General features: G+C 40.7%; 1 protein-coding gene across 1 annotated transcript; it reads left to right on the top strand.

The window, feature by feature from the left end:
* Positions 1-1,727: 1,727 nt before the first annotated feature.
* Positions 1,728-13,867, top strand: LOC136699864 (asparagine--tRNA ligase, cytoplasmic-like). Its single transcript, XM_066674908.1, has 15 exons — positions 1,728-1,908; positions 2,716-2,798; positions 2,932-2,997; positions 6,025-6,117; positions 6,207-6,296; positions 7,338-7,416; positions 7,736-7,806; positions 8,041-8,127; positions 8,501-8,722; positions 8,821-9,020; positions 9,445-9,580; positions 11,687-11,800; positions 11,946-12,077; positions 12,366-12,497; positions 13,329-13,867. The coding sequence occupies exons 1-15, from the start codon at positions 1,890-1,892 to the stop codon at positions 13,458-13,460; spliced, it is 1,656 nt and encodes a 551-aa protein (XP_066531005.1). The 5' UTR covers positions 1,728-1,889; the 3' UTR covers positions 13,461-13,867.
* Positions 13,868-17,899: the final 4,032 nt, after the last annotated feature.

Here is a 17,899-nt window from a genome sequence, read left to right as displayed (position 1 = left end):
ACCCAGGTGTTTCTTGTCTGTGGTATCTTTTTATAGCCTGTGTCTGTGGTTCTTAGTGGTGGGTCATTGTTTGCAGTCAGTCAGTTCGCAGTTGTATTTGGTACTTTTTATTGTCTTGTGTCCATGCTCAGCTCCTTTGCTTTGTGTTTAGTCTCTTGTTTAGTCTTTTAGCGTTTAGCTCCCTAGCCTTTTAGAATTTAGTATCCTTGCTCTCTATCTAGTTCCCTAGCCTCTCTGTCTAGTTCCTTTATTGTAAATAAAATGTTCTGCACTTACCTCCCTTACATCCCTGTTCCTTGACCACCACTACACCCCCATTGTGACAGCAGGTATGTAGAATTGTTGAGCCAGACTGCCCTCATGCCCTTGTTCCTTATGCTATTTTAAAGGTATAATAAAGATGTTTGCTGACTTCTTTTGATGCTCAAACTATAATGGTAGTTTTAAGTGTGAATAAAATCTACAGTACTGTCTTCATTATTTGTTGTAAAGGGACAAAATGTTGTACAACTTTCTAAAATTAACATCTGATCTTTGCACCCTGATGAGCTCCAGTAGAAACCACGTATCAGGTCATAATACTGAATCTACAATACTATAAATGTCAGAGTCCACACTTAATTATTTTATATCCAGTCAAAACAGCCATCAAGGAGCTACCTTCATTTATTAATATTTCAAATGATTGCATAAGAAAAAGGAACTTTGTAGAGCAGATAAGAAAAATTTATTCTGCAAAGGAAATCTGATGCAATCCTCTTCATTACTTTGGTCAGATATTCTGGACAATTTTTGGTTTTTGTTTGTCAGGGACTTTACTCTGCTGTTCAGGCAGCAGTCAGCACAATCTCAGTCCAGAGTCAGCCAGGCTATAAGTAACAACAGAGAACCAAAACTGAAGCCTAGTAGACATTCCTGTATGTTAAGAAAAAATAAAAACAAGCTAATTGCATAACAGATGAAAGTGAAATAAAACAGTTAACTCTGCCATGTAAAATAACTAAACCTAGCACAAAAAGTAAGGAAATGTGTGTTTAGTAGATTATTTCTTTCTTGTAACAATGCTTTTTGGTATTAAATCTTAGACTGTTGGAAAGCCTGTTAATTTCCCTTTTAAATGGTGTCACATCTGAAGGAATAAGCATTTGTGGGATGAGCAGTAACGCCAATTACATTAGCTTTAGGAGTCCAGCTCATATTTCAAAATCTGAATCATTATATTAAAAGTGTAGACTGGCTCCTGTATTTATAGGTGTAGGCTGCATAAACTGTTTCTAACAATATTACAATGAAAAAATGTGCATCTAAAAAAGAAAGTTTACAGGAAATTTGCAGACAATGTGAAGGACGTTCTTAATTTTTACTGTAATGAAGTATTCCAAATAGTATTAGAGCAGTTTTGCTGGTCCATTATTCAAGAAATTACAGACAACTTCTGTATATAAACGACATAAAAAAACTGAAATGCAAACTGATGATAGTGAAAATGTATTATTATTATTATTATTATTATTATTTTACGGTATATTAAAATTAATATTGAAATTTGTATTAAAACAGATAACATTTCATCACTTAAATGGCACCGAAGAAATAGGCCAATCGTTAAGGATGTTATTTAAAATCCCGCCTCTGATTGTCACAGCAACCAATCAGTGACTCGGAAGAGTTTCCGCTTTAAAATGAACCAATCATGTGCTGCTGCATCACTGACTGTGCCGCGCGTGCGCAGTGCGCGGTGAGACCTCGCGGGTTGGAAAGGGGTTGACGTTACTTTCAGAATCAGCTTCCGTTCAAAATCAAATCCACAGCTTTGCGCCGGTTCGTGCGGGTCGTTCCCCCTCAGAGAGATAGAAACCGAGGACCTGAGGGACACAGTGACCAAGAACATGGAGAACATCTCCCTGAGTGAGTGAGATTTTTTAGTTTCTCTTTCCCTGCCACTACAGCGGGGTTACATCATCTAACGTGGCACACGCGCACACACACATCAGAGGACTTAGTCATAAACTGCTTGAGATCCACATTAAAACTGCTTTTTAGTTTCTTAACATGGCGTAAATATTATTTATTAAGCGTTTTTTTTTTTATAAAATCTAAGGCCTTTAAAACACTGCTGCGGTTTTTCTCAGATTTATTTTCGGTTTTTACTTTTTACATTTTTACAAGTCTGCTTGTAATAGATAGATGGATTGGATACTCAAAACAGTGTCTATAGTGTTAGTGTGTGAGTGAATGTGTGAGTGTGTGTCGACCTGCAATGGACTGGTGTCCCTCCAGGGTGTGTTTCCCGCCTTGCCCCCTGTGATTCCGGGTAGGCTCTGGACCCACCGCGACCCCGTACTAGATAAGTGCTTACAGACAATGAATTACCTACTAGTGATATTTGTGCGTGTGTTTGTGTGATGGCTTAATGGCAGAAGTAACATGTCAAAATACCACAAATCTTGGACGATGTTGTGAAACAGACAATTCTCTAGTTAGGGTTGACACATTTATAAAGCTGCTTCGTTGTGATCAGTTAAACAGGGCTAACCGTGCTCTCTCTAACAGAAAAGTGGGGGCGGTAGTTTTTCTAAAGTTCAGACCGTTTCCACCATAAACTCATAAAAGAATATAGTCGGTAATAAAATGTATCACAATAACAAATCTACTTGGACGTGAGTAAGCCTGAGTTCTATTTCTCATTGGATTTTTTATTAATCCCTTGTTTAGAGGAGCTGTACATCTCTGACAAACAGGGCAGTGATCAGAATGGAGACGGGACGGAGCAGAACCCTTTCAAAACTCCACTGAAGGTAAAACCATTCATTTACGTTCTGAAGTTTATACAGTCTTTATTCTGATATTTTACTCATCAGACCTGTAATTTTAGAGCTGCAGCATTGATGGTAATTTATTTAAAATGTATTTTCTAATGTTCTCTTGTAGGCTCTTCAGTTTGCGGGGAAGGAACCGTTCCCAACCATCTATGTGGATTCAGAGAAAGAGGGAGAGGTGAAACAAACAGTTCACAGCCCCTAGTGCACAGTCAGTTATAGGCCTGTTATAATAGCTCTTTAATAGACCTTTCTTTGGTCGATATATTGTCACAAATATAATAAATTGATCAGTGATATTGTCATTCTTAACCCTCTGGAGCCTGAGCCCTTTCAGCCACGTCTGAGGTGATCTGACATGCCTAAAAATTGTTCCCAAAACACATGCTAATATTCAGCACAAACCCAGCAATGATAATGTGAGAGAAGTCTGTGTGTAATATGTCTGATTTTTTGTGTAAATTAACTCTAAACATGGACTTCCCAAAAACCTATTTTCAAAGGGGCATTATATATATATATATAGAGTGAAAAATCACATTATGAACATTTATGAAGTTTTCATTAGAGCTCTGAACTGTGTAGATGTGGGTGTTGGCTACACTCTGGTGCTTACAGTTTTCTGACATTTTATTTAGCCTTTCCTCTATATTGCTACAAATCTAATGTGACACTGTTTTTCTCTAAACCTGTGGCTCACACAATAACTATTCATGAGCTAGGTGTGAAACACAGGTGAGAAATCCCCTCCCCACTGTCAAAGATAAAGGCCCATTAGCTCCCACCCCATCAATGAAACAAAGGGCTCAGACTGAAGCCGTCTGAAAAGCGTGATGGTACCGTCATGGAGCTACATGGAGTGAGCATGCTTTTATCATAAGAATACGAATGAGCGAGCCATCAATGGTCGCAGTCTAAGGCTCAGAGACGTGCCTCTTGTTAATTACAGGTGCATCTCAATAAATTAGAATATCGTCAACAATGTAATTCAGTTCAAAAAGTGAAGCTCATTATATAAACAGAGTGACCTATTTCAAGTGTTTATTTCTTTTTAATGTTGATGTTTATGGCTTAAAGCCAATGAAAACCCAACAGTCATTATCTCAGAAAATTAGAATAATCATCACAAAACACCTGCAAATGTTTCCTAAACCTTTAAAATGGTCGCTTAGTCTGGTTCAGTAGGCTACAAAGTCATGGGGAAGACTGCTGATTGACAGATGTCCAGAAGGCAGTCATTGACTCCCTCCTGCTGTATCCAAGCTTATTAATGGAAAGTTGAGTGGAAGGAAAGATGTGGTAGAAAAAGATGCACAGGCAACAGGGAAAACTTCAGCCTTGAGAAGATTGTCAAGAAAAGGCTGTTAAAAATGTGGGAGATTCACAAGGAGTGGAGTGCTTCTGGAGTTCCATAGTCCCAGTTCCATAGGCACATTTGCATTCAGTGTCAGTGTATGTCATAGATGTATTTATTTTGAGTGTTCACCCTCAGAGACATCACGCTCAGTTAATAATATTATTATGCAAACAGGCAGAAATAGTTAATTTTAAACATAGATATTCCATAAATTAAACATACTTTGGCTCAGGATTAATTTAGTCTGTCATATATCCCTCTGCACAGCAGGTGTCACTAGTGAGAACGATTCAGTGAGGCTTCCGGTAATGAACCTCTTGGCGAACCTTTGGGTGGGAAAACACCATTGGTTCATGAAGCCTCTTTTTGCCATCGCTGTTAAGAGCCACCACACACAGACGTGTCCAGGACATGGGCCGCAACTGTCACAGTCCTTGTGTCAAGCTGCTCATGACCCAGAGACAAGGCCAGGAGCGTCTCACCTGGGCCCAGGAGAAAAAGCACAGGACTGTGGCTCAGTGTCCAAAGTCTTGTTTTCAGATGGAAGTAAATTAAAAAAAGTAAAGAGTGAAGAGACACAGTCCAAACTGCTTGAGTCTAGTGTAAAGTTTCTATGGTCAGTGATGGTTTGGGGAGCCTGCTGAACATGTCTGCTGGTGTTGGTCCACTGTTACATCAAGACCAAATTCAGCGCAGCCATCTAGCAGGAGATTTTAGAGCACTTTATGCTAACCTCAGCTGACAAGCTTTATGGAGATGTGGATTTCATTTTCCTGCCAAAAGTACCAGTACATGGTTTAATAACCACAATATCTCTGCGCTTGATTGGCCTTCAGACTCACCGACCTCAATCATATAGAGAATCTATAGGGTATTGTCAAGAGAAAGATGAGAGACACCAGACCCAACAATGCATGCGAGCTGAAGGCCACTGCCAAAGCAACTTGAACTTCCATAACCCCTCAGGAACCTGTTTCAGGAACCCATATTCTGAACAAACAACATGTCTGTATTAAAAATCACATTTTAAATTGGTTTTGTGTCATATTCTAATTTTATGAGACACTGACTTTTGGGTTTTCACTTGCTGTAAGCCATAATCATTAACATTAAAAGAAATAAACACTTGAAATAGGTCACTGTTTGTAATTAATCTATAATATGAGCTTCACATTTTAAATTGAATTAGAGAAATAAATGAACTTTTTGATAATATTTTAATATAATGAGATGCACCTGTATCTTTCTATAACAACAAGCTAAAAATAAAATTATTTTCAACATCAATATATTTGAAAAGTAGACTGTAAAGTTTCTGGGGGTATGTTTATTATGTTTCTAATGTTTATAAGAGTTGTGGTGCAAGCTCTGATTTAGTGCTGACTCCAGAGGGTTAAGGCCAGTTTATACCACTGATATGGTGATAATATAGTATAATATAATGCAATTACACACCTTTAAAAGAGCAAAAAAAAGTTATTAAATATACTAATACACTGAAATAAAAAATATACTGCATCAATAAAACATAAATAAAATGAAACCAATGTTTTCAAACAAATCGACACAAAGGTCATAGAACACTGGAGACGTTTATTCTTATGTAAACACAATGGTCAATATTGAGGTCAGCAAAAATTATGGAGGGAATTGTGTATAATATTGTATTATTATTTTATTTTTGTGGCAGACCTAGTCATTTACTCTCAAATAAAATTGTAGGATTCTGTAGTCTGGCCAGTGATTTACAGCTTTAGAATCAAGGCTAAGGTTTTAGTGAATGAGAAATGAAGATCCCAGCAGTCACCGATCTGATCTCCCTTCTTTTTGTTCTGTGCACTGTGTCAGCGCTGGACTGTGATCTCCAAGACCCAGATGAAGAACACCAAGAAACTCCTCAGCAAGGAGAGTATGAAGACTGATGCCAAAGACAAGAAAGAGGTGCCTATGTGGTCAACTCTGGTGCTGCTTTTGTCCTGGTGTTTGTGTTTGGTGTGGGGTAAGAGCGTTTTTGCCGTGTTTTTGTACAGGCTGAAGATGCAGAGAGACGAGAGAAGAATCTGGAGGAGGCCAGAAAGGTCATTATTGAGAAAGACCCAAGCCTTCCTGAACCCAAACAGGTAGGTTCTGCAAGGTACAAGCAGAGTTGTGATTTTTATCTTGAGATTTTCAGCCTTTTAGCGATATAGTGATATGAAATGTATTTGTATGTGTCTACGTATTATCTCTGAAACCAAGGAGGTTATAATATAAACTACACAGATAATCTAAAGACAGGAGCACGTTAATACAAGCCACCTTATTTATAAAAGACACTCTTTAATCGGGGCGGGGCTGTGAGCAGAGCGAAGCAGACAGGCTGAGCAGAGCACTGACTCATAGTGAGAGAACAGAGTGGCTCTGTACAAGATTTAGCAATTTAAAAATGTCAAATATCGACATAAACGATGTAGCCTCACTTCATATCCCGCTCTGTTCTACACCGATATATTTTATTATATCGATATACCGCCCAGCCCTAGTATGACATGATGTGATATATGTCCACATTTAAACAATTCATTCATTCATTCATTATCTGTAACCGCTTATCCAATTCAGGGTCGCGGTGAATTCCTACCTGGAATCATTGGGCGCAAGGCAGGAATGCACCCTGGAGCGGGCGCCAGTCCTTCACAGGGCAACACAGACACACACACACATTCACTCACTCACACACTCACACCTACGGACACTTTTGAGTCACCAATCCACCTACCAACGTGTGTTTTTGAACTGTGGGAGGAAACCGGAGCACCCGGAGGAAACCCACGCAGACACGGGGAGAACACACCAACTCCTCACAGACAGTCACCCGGAGCGGGAATCGAACCCACAACCTCCAGGTCCCTGGAGCTGTGTGACTGCGACACTACCTGCTGCACCACCGTGCCGCCCCCATTTAATCAATGCCGAAAATGGAAAATTTAAATTGTAATCAAAACATTCTGGCAAAGTGTATTTTGCAGATCAATTTTATCGAAGAAAAATATCGAAATCCCAAATTTCAAAACCAATACCTATCCTACGATCCGATATCTGAATACTCTGGTTCAGCCCTAACAAAGAGTTTATGTGGATAGGTTTGATGTGAATGTGCTGTTCCTTTCTGTCTTTTCCAGGTTAAGATTTATCAGCTGGAGCCTCTGAGGGAACAGAGGGTGAAAGTGTTCGGCTGGGTCCACAGGCTGCGCCGGCAAGGTACAGATTTTTCACTCCTGAATTGCTCATGGTGCATGGTACCAATATTTGTTATAATATCCTTATTAACCACTGTGTTTTAAAACAAGGCACCCAGAAGTACACAGTCTACATGGTTTACTAGAGTTCAGTTCTTACCACCTCATGTATGTTGTATATTCAGTTGTCTTTTTTATACATCTGACTTTGGTTTGCATCGTTCAGTTTGATTTAGTGAATGCTACAAGAACCAGATGCAAAACATTTCTGCTGTTCATGGTGATTGGAAATTCTGCTTGCCCCAGCTTTACATTGTATTTAATATTGTGTGATGTTTTAGGAAAAAATCTTCTCTTCATTGTGCTGAGAGATGGAACAGGCTTCCTGCAGTGTGTCCTCACAGACAAACTGGTACTAATCTAATAAATATTCATTTTAATTACTTTTGCATTTTGCAGTGTGGACCCATACACCAATGACAGCTTGATTTCAGTATTAGTTTGTATTGTCTCTAACGGCGTGTGAAATGCTACACTACTAGGCACACATGAAAGACCTGTCCCTATGTTGTGTGGTGTGCATTTTCTTGTCTTTTGTGTATGAGATGGTGAGGGTTAATTCTTTTTCTTCGCCTGGTCTCCTCAGTGTCAGTGCTACAACGGGCTGGTTCTGTCCACCGAGAGCACGGTGGCTCTGTACGGAACAGTGAAACAGGTTCCTGAGGGAAAGCAGGTAAACTTCCTCTTCACATCTCCTACCCCACATTCTGTTAAAGAAACAATAGGTAAGTTTTGGAGTGTTTCTCCTGGGCAAACCTAGGAAACCTCTCCTTCCCTCCCACTAGACAGTAGGGGGATATCACCTAGCGTTGCTTTAATTTGTGTTGTGCAAGTTTAAAAGTCAGTGTTTATAAAGGTAACAATATAAAGGCATGGCGGATATAACCAGTATATCATCACTTTCCAAACCCAAGATGGTTTTATTTCTCCTCCTTTTGAATAATTTGGAGACACATGTAGGACAAGCAGGACAGACAATGCTGGACATAATGAAAAAAAATGTTGTGATTGTGCACATTACTGATACTGCATCCATTCCTGAACAGGCTCCAGGAGGCCATGAGCTGCACTGTGATTACTGGGAGCTGGTTGGCCTGGCTCCAGCAGGTGGCGCTGATAACCTGTTGAACGAGGAGTCGGATGTGGACGTGCAGCTGAACAACAGGCACATGATGATCCGTGGGGAAAACGTCTCCAAAATCCTCCGCCTGCGCTCCGTTGTCACTCAGTGCTTCAGAGACCACTTCTTCAGCCGCGGATACTACGAGGTTAGTTTTTTTGAACCACCCCCCAACTCTCAGCTTCTAACTCTGTTATTAATGTTAAGGCTTGTTAATTACTGTGTGTGTGTGTGTGTGTTGTGCAGATAACTCCTCCCACTCTGGTGCAGACCCAAGTGGAGGGTGGCTCCACCCTCTTTAAGTTGGATTATTTTGGAGAGCAGGCGTTTCTGACTCAGTCCTCTCAGCTTTACCTGGAGACCTGCATCCCCGCGCTGGGAGACACTTTCTGTATTGCTCAGTCGTACCGTGCTGAGCAGTCTCGCACTCGCAGACACCTCTCGGAGTGAGTAACACACACACACACACACACACACAGTAATTAAAAAATTGGCCTTTAGTGTGAACACTCCCTTTCGAACTCTGGTGCGCACCAAACAAGATGCTGTTTGTTTCAAGTATGAATGAATTATGAACCAAAGGCATCTAAATGAACCAAACACAGGACGTGACGTCCCGAGAGGCTTGCAAAATAAACATCATATATGCGTCATATGTCATTTTTTACTTCCTTTAGTTGTAATTCAGTTGTTAATATGTCAGTGATGCCTCAAACCACACCAGGACTACAATGTAACATTGTGTAATTTTCTTGTTTGGTCCGGAACAAGGGACCGAACTACAAGTCTGAGCAAATATGGGTTTGGGAACTTTAACTACCTCCAGTGTAGCATAGATTAATTTGAACTGTAATTCTTGTGATTTTTCAGGTACACCCACATCGAGGCAGAGTGCCCCTTCATCACCTACGAGGACCTGCTGAACAGGCTGGAGGATCTGGTGTGTGATGTGGTGGACCGTGTCCTGAAGTCCCCTGCTGCTGCCCTGCTGTACGACATCAACCCTGTATGACCTCTGACATCTCACCCATCACTTTATCAGTGCTTGTGTACTGTACTACTGTAGCTTGAATGTGCAATGTGTACCATCTGAGCAGCTGAATGATACAGACTAAATTATCCCAGACACAGCCTAGTGTTTCCGTCCTGTTCGTCTATTAGAAGAGTTGGCCGTTTCTTTAGGGTTCAGCTCGTTAAAATGTGTAACATTCACATAATTATTCCTAAAACATATACACTCTGCAGACACATGCTGCAGTTTAAACTTACTGCAAAATTACAGAAGCTTTCAGATAAAGTAGTAGAGCAGGGGTTAGAATATTCCGTTCTACTCGAGTGTTTAATAGTGGTCTGTATATTTACAGTGACCTCAGATATTCAGTACTGTGTAAAGGTTTTAAACGCCTGAGAAAATGAGATTTAATATTTTTAAGGTAATATTGTGAGGCTCCACTGTTCTATAGTCGGGAGAATAGAGCCTTTGTCATTTCTATTCTGGGCTCAGCACTGGAGAAACTGCACTGTGTAAATTTGGAGAAGGGTAGGAACCATGAATGTGTTGTTTTAACCCTCTCCACAACTCTCCTGGTGGCAGTCCAGTGTTATTTGAGGTTATCGTTCAGTCCTTAGTTTTAGTCGTTAATAAATACTTCATTGTGTTAAATGAAGTGTGCTGTAGATTTAACAAATCCATACGATCAGGAGAACATCTGGAAACACAATGTTCTTCACTCGCTCACAGCACAACTACTACTGATGTCACGGGGGTGTGATGAGTAGATTCAGGGAGGCGGACACACTCGCTACAACACGGAATTTAATAAAGAGAAGACAAAACAAACGAACTAGAGTAGAAACACGAACTAACATTACTAATAAACATGGGAATGAGCAGGAAACAGGCAGGAGACAACGAGAAACAAGCTAGAGAAAACAGACTACGAAAACAATTGGGAAACAGAACAAGCCAGAGAACAACACAATTCACAATGAAACAAACAAAGAAAATGACCGATACCAGGAAGTGAGGGAAGAGGGCTTAAATACATGAACTAACTAGACACACCTGACACAGATAACGAGGGACAATGACAAAAGAGGCGGAGGTTGGAGTGAAACGAGGGCGGGGCTAGGAATGACAACAAACAGACAGAGCCACATGGAAGAGGAAAACAAACCAGAAAGTGTCAAGATGTGACAACTGAGAAGATAAATTATTGTAAATAATAATGATATAATAATGAACTTAGGTGTCTAAGCCTTTTGCTTAGTACAGTGTTCTAGAATTAAACTGCTCATTTTAATATCACTTCTTTCAGTAACTTTTACTTGTAACATTACTTTCAAATGAATGCAGTTTGTGTTAATGTGCTGCTCACAGACAGGTGCCATCAGCTACTAGCCATAGCCACTGATCAGAATTAAACCAAGTACAAAGCTCTCTGAGCAATACGTTATTTTTGACCTAAAGGCAAATGCAAAGGCTTTGTCTGCAGACTAGTGCTGTCACAATAACCACAATATGGTATTACCGTGCTATTGACCAGCCAGCCGCAAGGAATGGCAAGAACTGTCTGCACTGCAAAGTTTACGTTTTTCTTTTTTTTTTTTTTGCATGGTGTTTCTTGTTTTAAACTTAGCAGGGGGTGTTCAATGAATGTTAAAAAACCGTAAAAAAAGGTTAAGAGTGTAATTTTTCCAACTGTTGGCATCTGAACTGCGGCTGAACGTCTGTGTGTTAGTCTTTGTTTTACAAAATGGACGCAAACCTAGTCACAAAACCAAATGCGGCTTCACCAGTTTGAGAGCATTTCAGCTAAAGCCCAACTGCCACCCCCAGCATCGAGTCATGGAGCAGCCTCAAAAGGCACAGTTCAGGCTGGTTCCATGTAAGTAATTTGGGACAGTAATATCGCATTTCGCAGTGCTGAGCCCTGATAAAACACCGCACGGGAAATTCTTTCACGGGGACAGCCCTACTGCAGACTTTTGAATTTGAAATGCTTGATGTTTTTTTTTATTTGAGTTTTTATTTATTTATTATTTTTTATGGGTTTGTTTGTTAATTATATTTTATGGGTTTGTTAAATATTATTTTTTTGTTTGTTTGTAGAACTTCAAGCCCCCTAAGAGGCCATTCAAGAGGATGAACTACACTGAAGCTATTGTGTGGCTGAAGGAGCATGACATTAAAAAAGATGATGGGACCTACTACGAGTTTGGAGAAGTATGGCTTCTTTTTCAAAATATTGTGGTGACTGTTTTTGCTTCTGAACACTTGTTATTTTAACAAAAGATGCAAAAACAATTCATGAAAAATTTCCAAATTAATTTCATTCTCTAATCCAAGAAATTATGTTGTTTTCCTTTAGGATATCCCTGAAGCCCCGGAGAGGCTGATGACTGACACCATTAACGAGACCATCCTTTTGTGTCGTTTCCCCGCTGAGATCAAATCCTTCTACATGCAGCGCTGCCCGGAGGACCGCCGCCTCACAGAGTCGGTCAGTAACATATTAAACGCATTGCTCATCCATTTTTCACTGTTATTTGAACTCTCCATAACTTTCATGAACATGTGTTTTTCCTCCCACCACTGAACTGTGAAAGTAGGCAGAATTCTCTGAAGGTTATATTCTCACATAGACACCAGTGTAAAATTGAACCACAAACCACACCTTGATTCCTTGTTAATTGTTTGCTTATTAACTGCCAGGATATGATAAAGAACATTTATGTTGAGCATTTCTGTAAGGAAAGTGTTGGTCTCGGTTTGTTAAACATGTGTTCAGGTTGATGTGCTGATGCCTAATGTTGGAGAAATTGTGGGAGGGTCCATGCGTATCTGGGATGCTGAGGAGCTCCTGGAGGGCTACAAGAGAGAAGGCATTGACTCCACTCCCTACTACTGGTACACTGACCAGGTACGTTCAGGCCCCTAGTTGTAGCACATGCATGAGATTCATTTGGTTTTGTGCTGCATTTTTGCTTATTTTTTCTTTGAGAGTGGAAAATTTTGCATCTAATGTCATTGAAAAAAAATTATCTTCAAATATTAGTTACTTGACTGTTTTGACAAGATATTAATCTAAATAAAGGTATGTGGTCACTGAATCTGGCACAGGGCTGTAGTTGAGTATATACCCTGGTAGTTTGTGTTACCAGAACTGTCCAGAAATCCTTACCATTCCGGGTAGGCTGAATGAATGAATGAAATCCTTAAATTAAGCCTTGGGGAAAACAAAAATGTAGTGAAACAAAATTACTGCACAGCAGTGAGTTTGTCACGGTCCTGTTGTGTTCCCCTTAATGTCAATGCTGGCTTTAATAAAGGCTGTGTGCTAATGTTTTGGTGACTGTTTTAATAGCAAGTTTTATTAATGGCCTTTTTATTTGTGTACTTTCCACTGCCTATTAATAAAAACTCCTAAGGAAGTCACCCATGTAGGGTGCTTCAAATTGGGGGAGGGGATCAATCCAGAGACAAACTTTGGGACAGCCTTCAATGTGGCGAGCCCTCCATGTGATTGCGCAAATGGAGGTGGAATGTACAGGCGTAGGATAGGTGGAGTAGGAATCAGATTGAGATTGAGGGAGTTTGTAATTCTAGCCTTTTTTTCAGCCATAGTTAGGGAACCTGAGAAGTAGAGACACACAGCACCATCTAGAGGACTGAAATTGCAGCTGATTAAATTTCAAATCTTTGCTGAAAATGAAACTTTGAATGTAACATGGTTCTGATGGCTCTATTTCAGAGGAAATTTGGGACGTGTCCACACGGAGGGTATGGTCTCGGTCTGGAGCGCTTCCTCACTTGGTTACTCAACAGGCACCACATCCGCGATGTGTGTCTTTACCCTCGCTTCATCCAGCGCTGTCGACCCTGAACAAACTCAGACAGACACACACTCGCTTATTTCCAATTCAGGAAGCTTGTACTTCAAAGATTAAAGAAATTACTGACTGCTTGCTTAATTACTTACAGAATATCCAAATCATATAAGCACAAATCTATCTGTATTTTAACAACTCAATCTGACTAGAATGTAACATCTAAATACTGGATGAGCTCACTACTTAAAGTATGTTTATGGGCTTTAAATCTGTATTTAATACTGCATCACCATTGTTTTCCAAAAAATTTAGTGGAGAAAATTTACATCAATTAAACTAATAGGAAGCAGCACTTATGCACCTTTATTTGTATTCAAATTTACAATCAGATTGCACTATAGACATATTGCATAAGTCCACTGACCAGAATGAGTCTGGACTTAATAAACATATGTAATAATGTGGGCTGTGGTCTCGATTCTTTTTCATGGGTAATTCAATGCAGTGGATAAAGCCTCCAGTTTATGATTCGGACTCTTGTAATTTAAGGAGTAATATGAACCCAATCTTGAAGGTCATAATTTTTTGAGAAATAAATAATGATTTTGGATCAGATTTCCTCACAGTTTATGGTGTCACTATCAACAGTATAGATACTGAATTTAAATCCACAATGGTTTCTGTGAGACTATGAACAAAAATATAATTATAGATATAAGACCAATCCCATATTAGAATGTTCCCTTGTAGAAACCTCACTTCCTCAGGTAAAGTTTTAATGAAAAATGTTAGAATTTCCTCAGTCTAAATGTTTCACTTTTGAAGTCTTTTTTGTGTTTTTTTTATGATTTCAAAATGTATGGGGTTTAAGGGTGGGCAATTATGCCCCTACAATAATATAGCAGTATTTCAGGGTATATTTTCATTTTGGCAATGCTAAAATACAGAATTTTATTTATAAAAAAACAGACAGACTTGGGTAAAGAAAGACCTAGACAGAGAGAAAAGTATCGATAGAACGAAACAGAGAAACCTAGATGGAGGGAGCTAAACAGACAGAGATAGCTAAACAGGGCGAACAGAGCACAGAAAGGGAAACCGACGGGAGAGACACAAACTGACTTGAAAGGGAAAGAAGGAGGAACAGACAAGACAAACAGACCAGTGAAAATGGAGCGAGGAACAGACGAGACAAAATGAGGACCGGGATCAAGCAACAGACAGACTGGAGTGAGCAAAACAAAGGTGGAATGTCCGACAAAGTGGCACAGAGACAAGGGAACTTAAATGAACACCACAGATAAGGAATATCTGGGACAGATAACAAGGGGGCAGGGCTACAAAGGAGGCACAACGAGAGGGTGGAGCTAAGGCGGGACAAGGGCGGAGAGAGGAACAACAACAAAGAGCCATGTACTATGTGGAAACAACAGACAAGACAGGGCCAGGGCATGACAGATATTCTTGGTGATATGACAAAATACTGAAAAACATTCATTTCATGAACACATGTGAGTGTGTGTACCTGACACGACCATAACACAACACTAACCATAGCACAAATAATAACTTAAATTTATCCCAGTACAGCATTGTGAACTATGAAGGTCATTTGTCACAGGTCTACAGACATTGGACACTGAGTTAAATGAAGTAGGTGTGGATGTCATTCCCAGACATCAATGATGGAAGTGAGCAATTTTCTGACAACCAGTTTGTCCAAACCTGACAAATGCAATAAAAGCAAAGGAACTGGAAAAGGATTGAGGTATTTTAAGAGTTTCCAGCTGCTTCTGAGGCAAAAGACAAAGTGGAAGAGGAAGAGGTAGGGGCTGCTTGGAGGAGTGTTTTGCAAGAGGAAAGAAGGGTCAGTTCACCAGGAACTGCCCAAAGAAGCAGACAGTGAAGAAGAGGTGAAGCAAGCAGACTGACACTGAGGGTGTCCAGGGTCCATTGAGGTGGAACCCATGAAGTGTGAGTGGAGGAGGAGGATGACAACCAGGAATAGGTAAGTCCCAATTTCGTATTTGCCAGTACGGACCACGACAGAGAAAGTTGAAACGGGAAGGTCAACTCATTTATTTTGGGCAAGAGTTCAGTGGATGCAGGACATTTGTGAAGCCAAATCCCTTTATTGGATAGATGAATACAAGAGAAAAGGTGGGGACTAGCTGGAGATGGGAGTGAGTCTGTCTGACACGGGAATGACATGAGTTGTAGGTTTTATATAGGGTTGAGGGGAGGAGTTCGGGCTTGGCCCTACCCCCAAAATTGTATTACATAACTCCAATTATTAAAAAACAAAAACGTTAGAAACCAGGCTTCAAGTGCAAATGATGGGCAGTGGCCATCCATTCACAAATCTAGTAGGTTCAGGAGCTACTACCTTCGGTTTCTGAAATCTCATTCTCACAGATCACCTACATCATGTGGAAAATCATTAATAACTATTGGTACTACAGGTGAGCGAGTTATGGAACCACTTACAGTCCCATCAGAAGGAGTAGTGGGTTATCATTACTGGTGGTCCTGAGGTGTGGAGAAATGATTCAGTGTTTTAGGAGATCATATGTGTCTGAATGGAGGTGATGCTTTAAAGGAGCTTATTGTTGCTGTCTGATTAAAAACATGCATTTCCATTTTAGTTTACTACATCATTTGAACACAGCAGCTGTCCTTAACACTCTGCGAAAATTTCATGGTGAATGGACCAATAGAAATGCACCAAAATGACTCTGAATATCTTTTTTCATCAACTTCCACTGAAAGTTAATAGGGTAAAGTTTTTGGAAGATATGTGATTTTTTTGGACAGTAATGATACATTTCAATAGGGCGGCACGGTGGTGCAGCAGGTAGTGTCGCAGTCACACAGCTCCAGGGACCTGGAGGTTGTGGGTTCGATTCCCGCTCCGGGTGACTGTCTGTGAGGAGTGTGGTGTGTTCTCCCTGTGTCCGCGTGGGTTTCCTCCGGGTGCTCTGGTTTCCTCCCACAGTCCAAAAACACACGTTGGTAGGTGGATTGGCGACCCAAAAGTGTCTGTAGGTGTGAGTGTGTGAGTGAATGTGTGTGTCTGTGTTGCCCTGTGAAGGACTGGTGCCCCCTCCAGGGTGTATTCCCGCCTTGCGCCCAATGATTCCAGGTAGGCTCTGGACCCACCGCGACCCTGCATTGGATAAGCGGTTACAGATAATGAATGAATGAATGAATGAATGATACATTTCAGCAAGGTGATATGTTTCCAGTCAGAATAGGTTTGTTCCATTTGTAATGCTCGGCCTTTATGGCTTTCACAGACACCCAAAATGGTTTGTTTGGCACTGTTTGCATGCACAGTTGGTGTAATCTGAGCATTCTCCCTTGAAGCCACTGGAAGCCAGCAGGGAAGAGTTAGGCCCATGGGTTAATATATGTACACACCAGTGTCGGATGCTGGTCTTTCAAGGAGGGGAAGCTCAATTTCGGCCTACATCATAAAATGTGTCGGTTTATTTTTACGTAAATTCTACCCTCCGTTCCTTTTTAAGAAAATGATCTGTGACCCTGTCGTACCAACAAGGCGTCTTTTCCAGGGACTTGACTAGTGTCTTCTCAATGGCCAGCAGAGCTAGGCTGCTTAAACGGCCTTGGCCCATGTGAAGTGTGTCCGCCTGTGCTCCCACGGATCTCTACACCAAAGGATCGCTGATTCGCTCATTTCGCTGTCAATTAAAAAGGATTCAGCCTCAGACAGATCATCCAATCATCATGCAGAAGCTGAGCGTCCGGGCCAGCCGAGGCCAGCCCACTGCCCCATAGACCCCCAGAGACGCTGAGCGTCCGATGGGCGGGACAAAGCCCAGCATTTATCCAATGACTCATCTCGTTTTGCTGCACTTCGCTGCTTCGCTATTGAACTGTTTAAATCACTGTGAAGCTGCGGGAATGATTGAGAGGAAAGCCGCGTCTTTACCAGTGATAAGAAGCTGATTCTGAACAAAAGTTGAGCGCGTTGTAATGCATATTTATTCAATGACATGTACACACAACAGTATATATTTGATCACTTATTTTTTTACATTTTAGGGGAAGCTGAGCTTCCCTTGCAGTCTTAAAGCAATCGCCGCTGGTACACACACATTTCAGACCTGGTATGCATATGTAAGGAAATGTTCAAACACAACAGACTCTCTAATATTAAAATATACAGCCATAGTTCCAGTTAGCTGAACAGCTGGACTGGGAGACTGACATATATGATAAGTAAAACGGACCCCTTACAGGCAAAACACAACTTTGGGCCCAAAACCAATAATATGAAGGATTAATGAAGATGGCTGCACCTGTCATGGTCCCTGCCAAGGGAGACTACAGACTTAGAAGAGCTCAGTACCCTCAGGAACCCATAGGTGGCATAACCCCATTGTTTGAATATTTAGTTTATTATATATGTATATTAATAATGCTCTTTAAATATTAAGCATATTGTATACCAAATTGTATCAGACTCACA

Source organism: Hoplias malabaricus, chromosome 6, assembly GCF_029633855.1.
Source record: "Hoplias malabaricus isolate fHopMal1 chromosome 6, fHopMal1.hap1, whole genome shotgun sequence".
Lineage (NCBI taxonomy): Eukaryota > Metazoa > Chordata > Actinopteri > Characiformes > Erythrinidae > Hoplias > Hoplias malabaricus.
The sequence above is the reverse complement of the archived record's forward strand: the minus strand, read 5'-3'. Positions and strand labels throughout refer to the sequence as shown.

Excerpts from the sequence above, each read along its gene's own strand:
- LOC136699864 (XM_066674908.1), top strand. Across the intron at positions 8,128-8,500 it reads AGGTTCCTGAGGGAAAGCAG|GCTCCAGGAGGCCATGAGCT; the intron begins GTAAACTTCCTC and ends ATTCCTGAACAG. Across the intron at positions 12,498-13,328 it reads ACTACTGGTACACTGACCAG|AGGAAATTTGGGACGTGTCC; the intron begins GTACGTTCAGGC and ends GCTCTATTTCAG.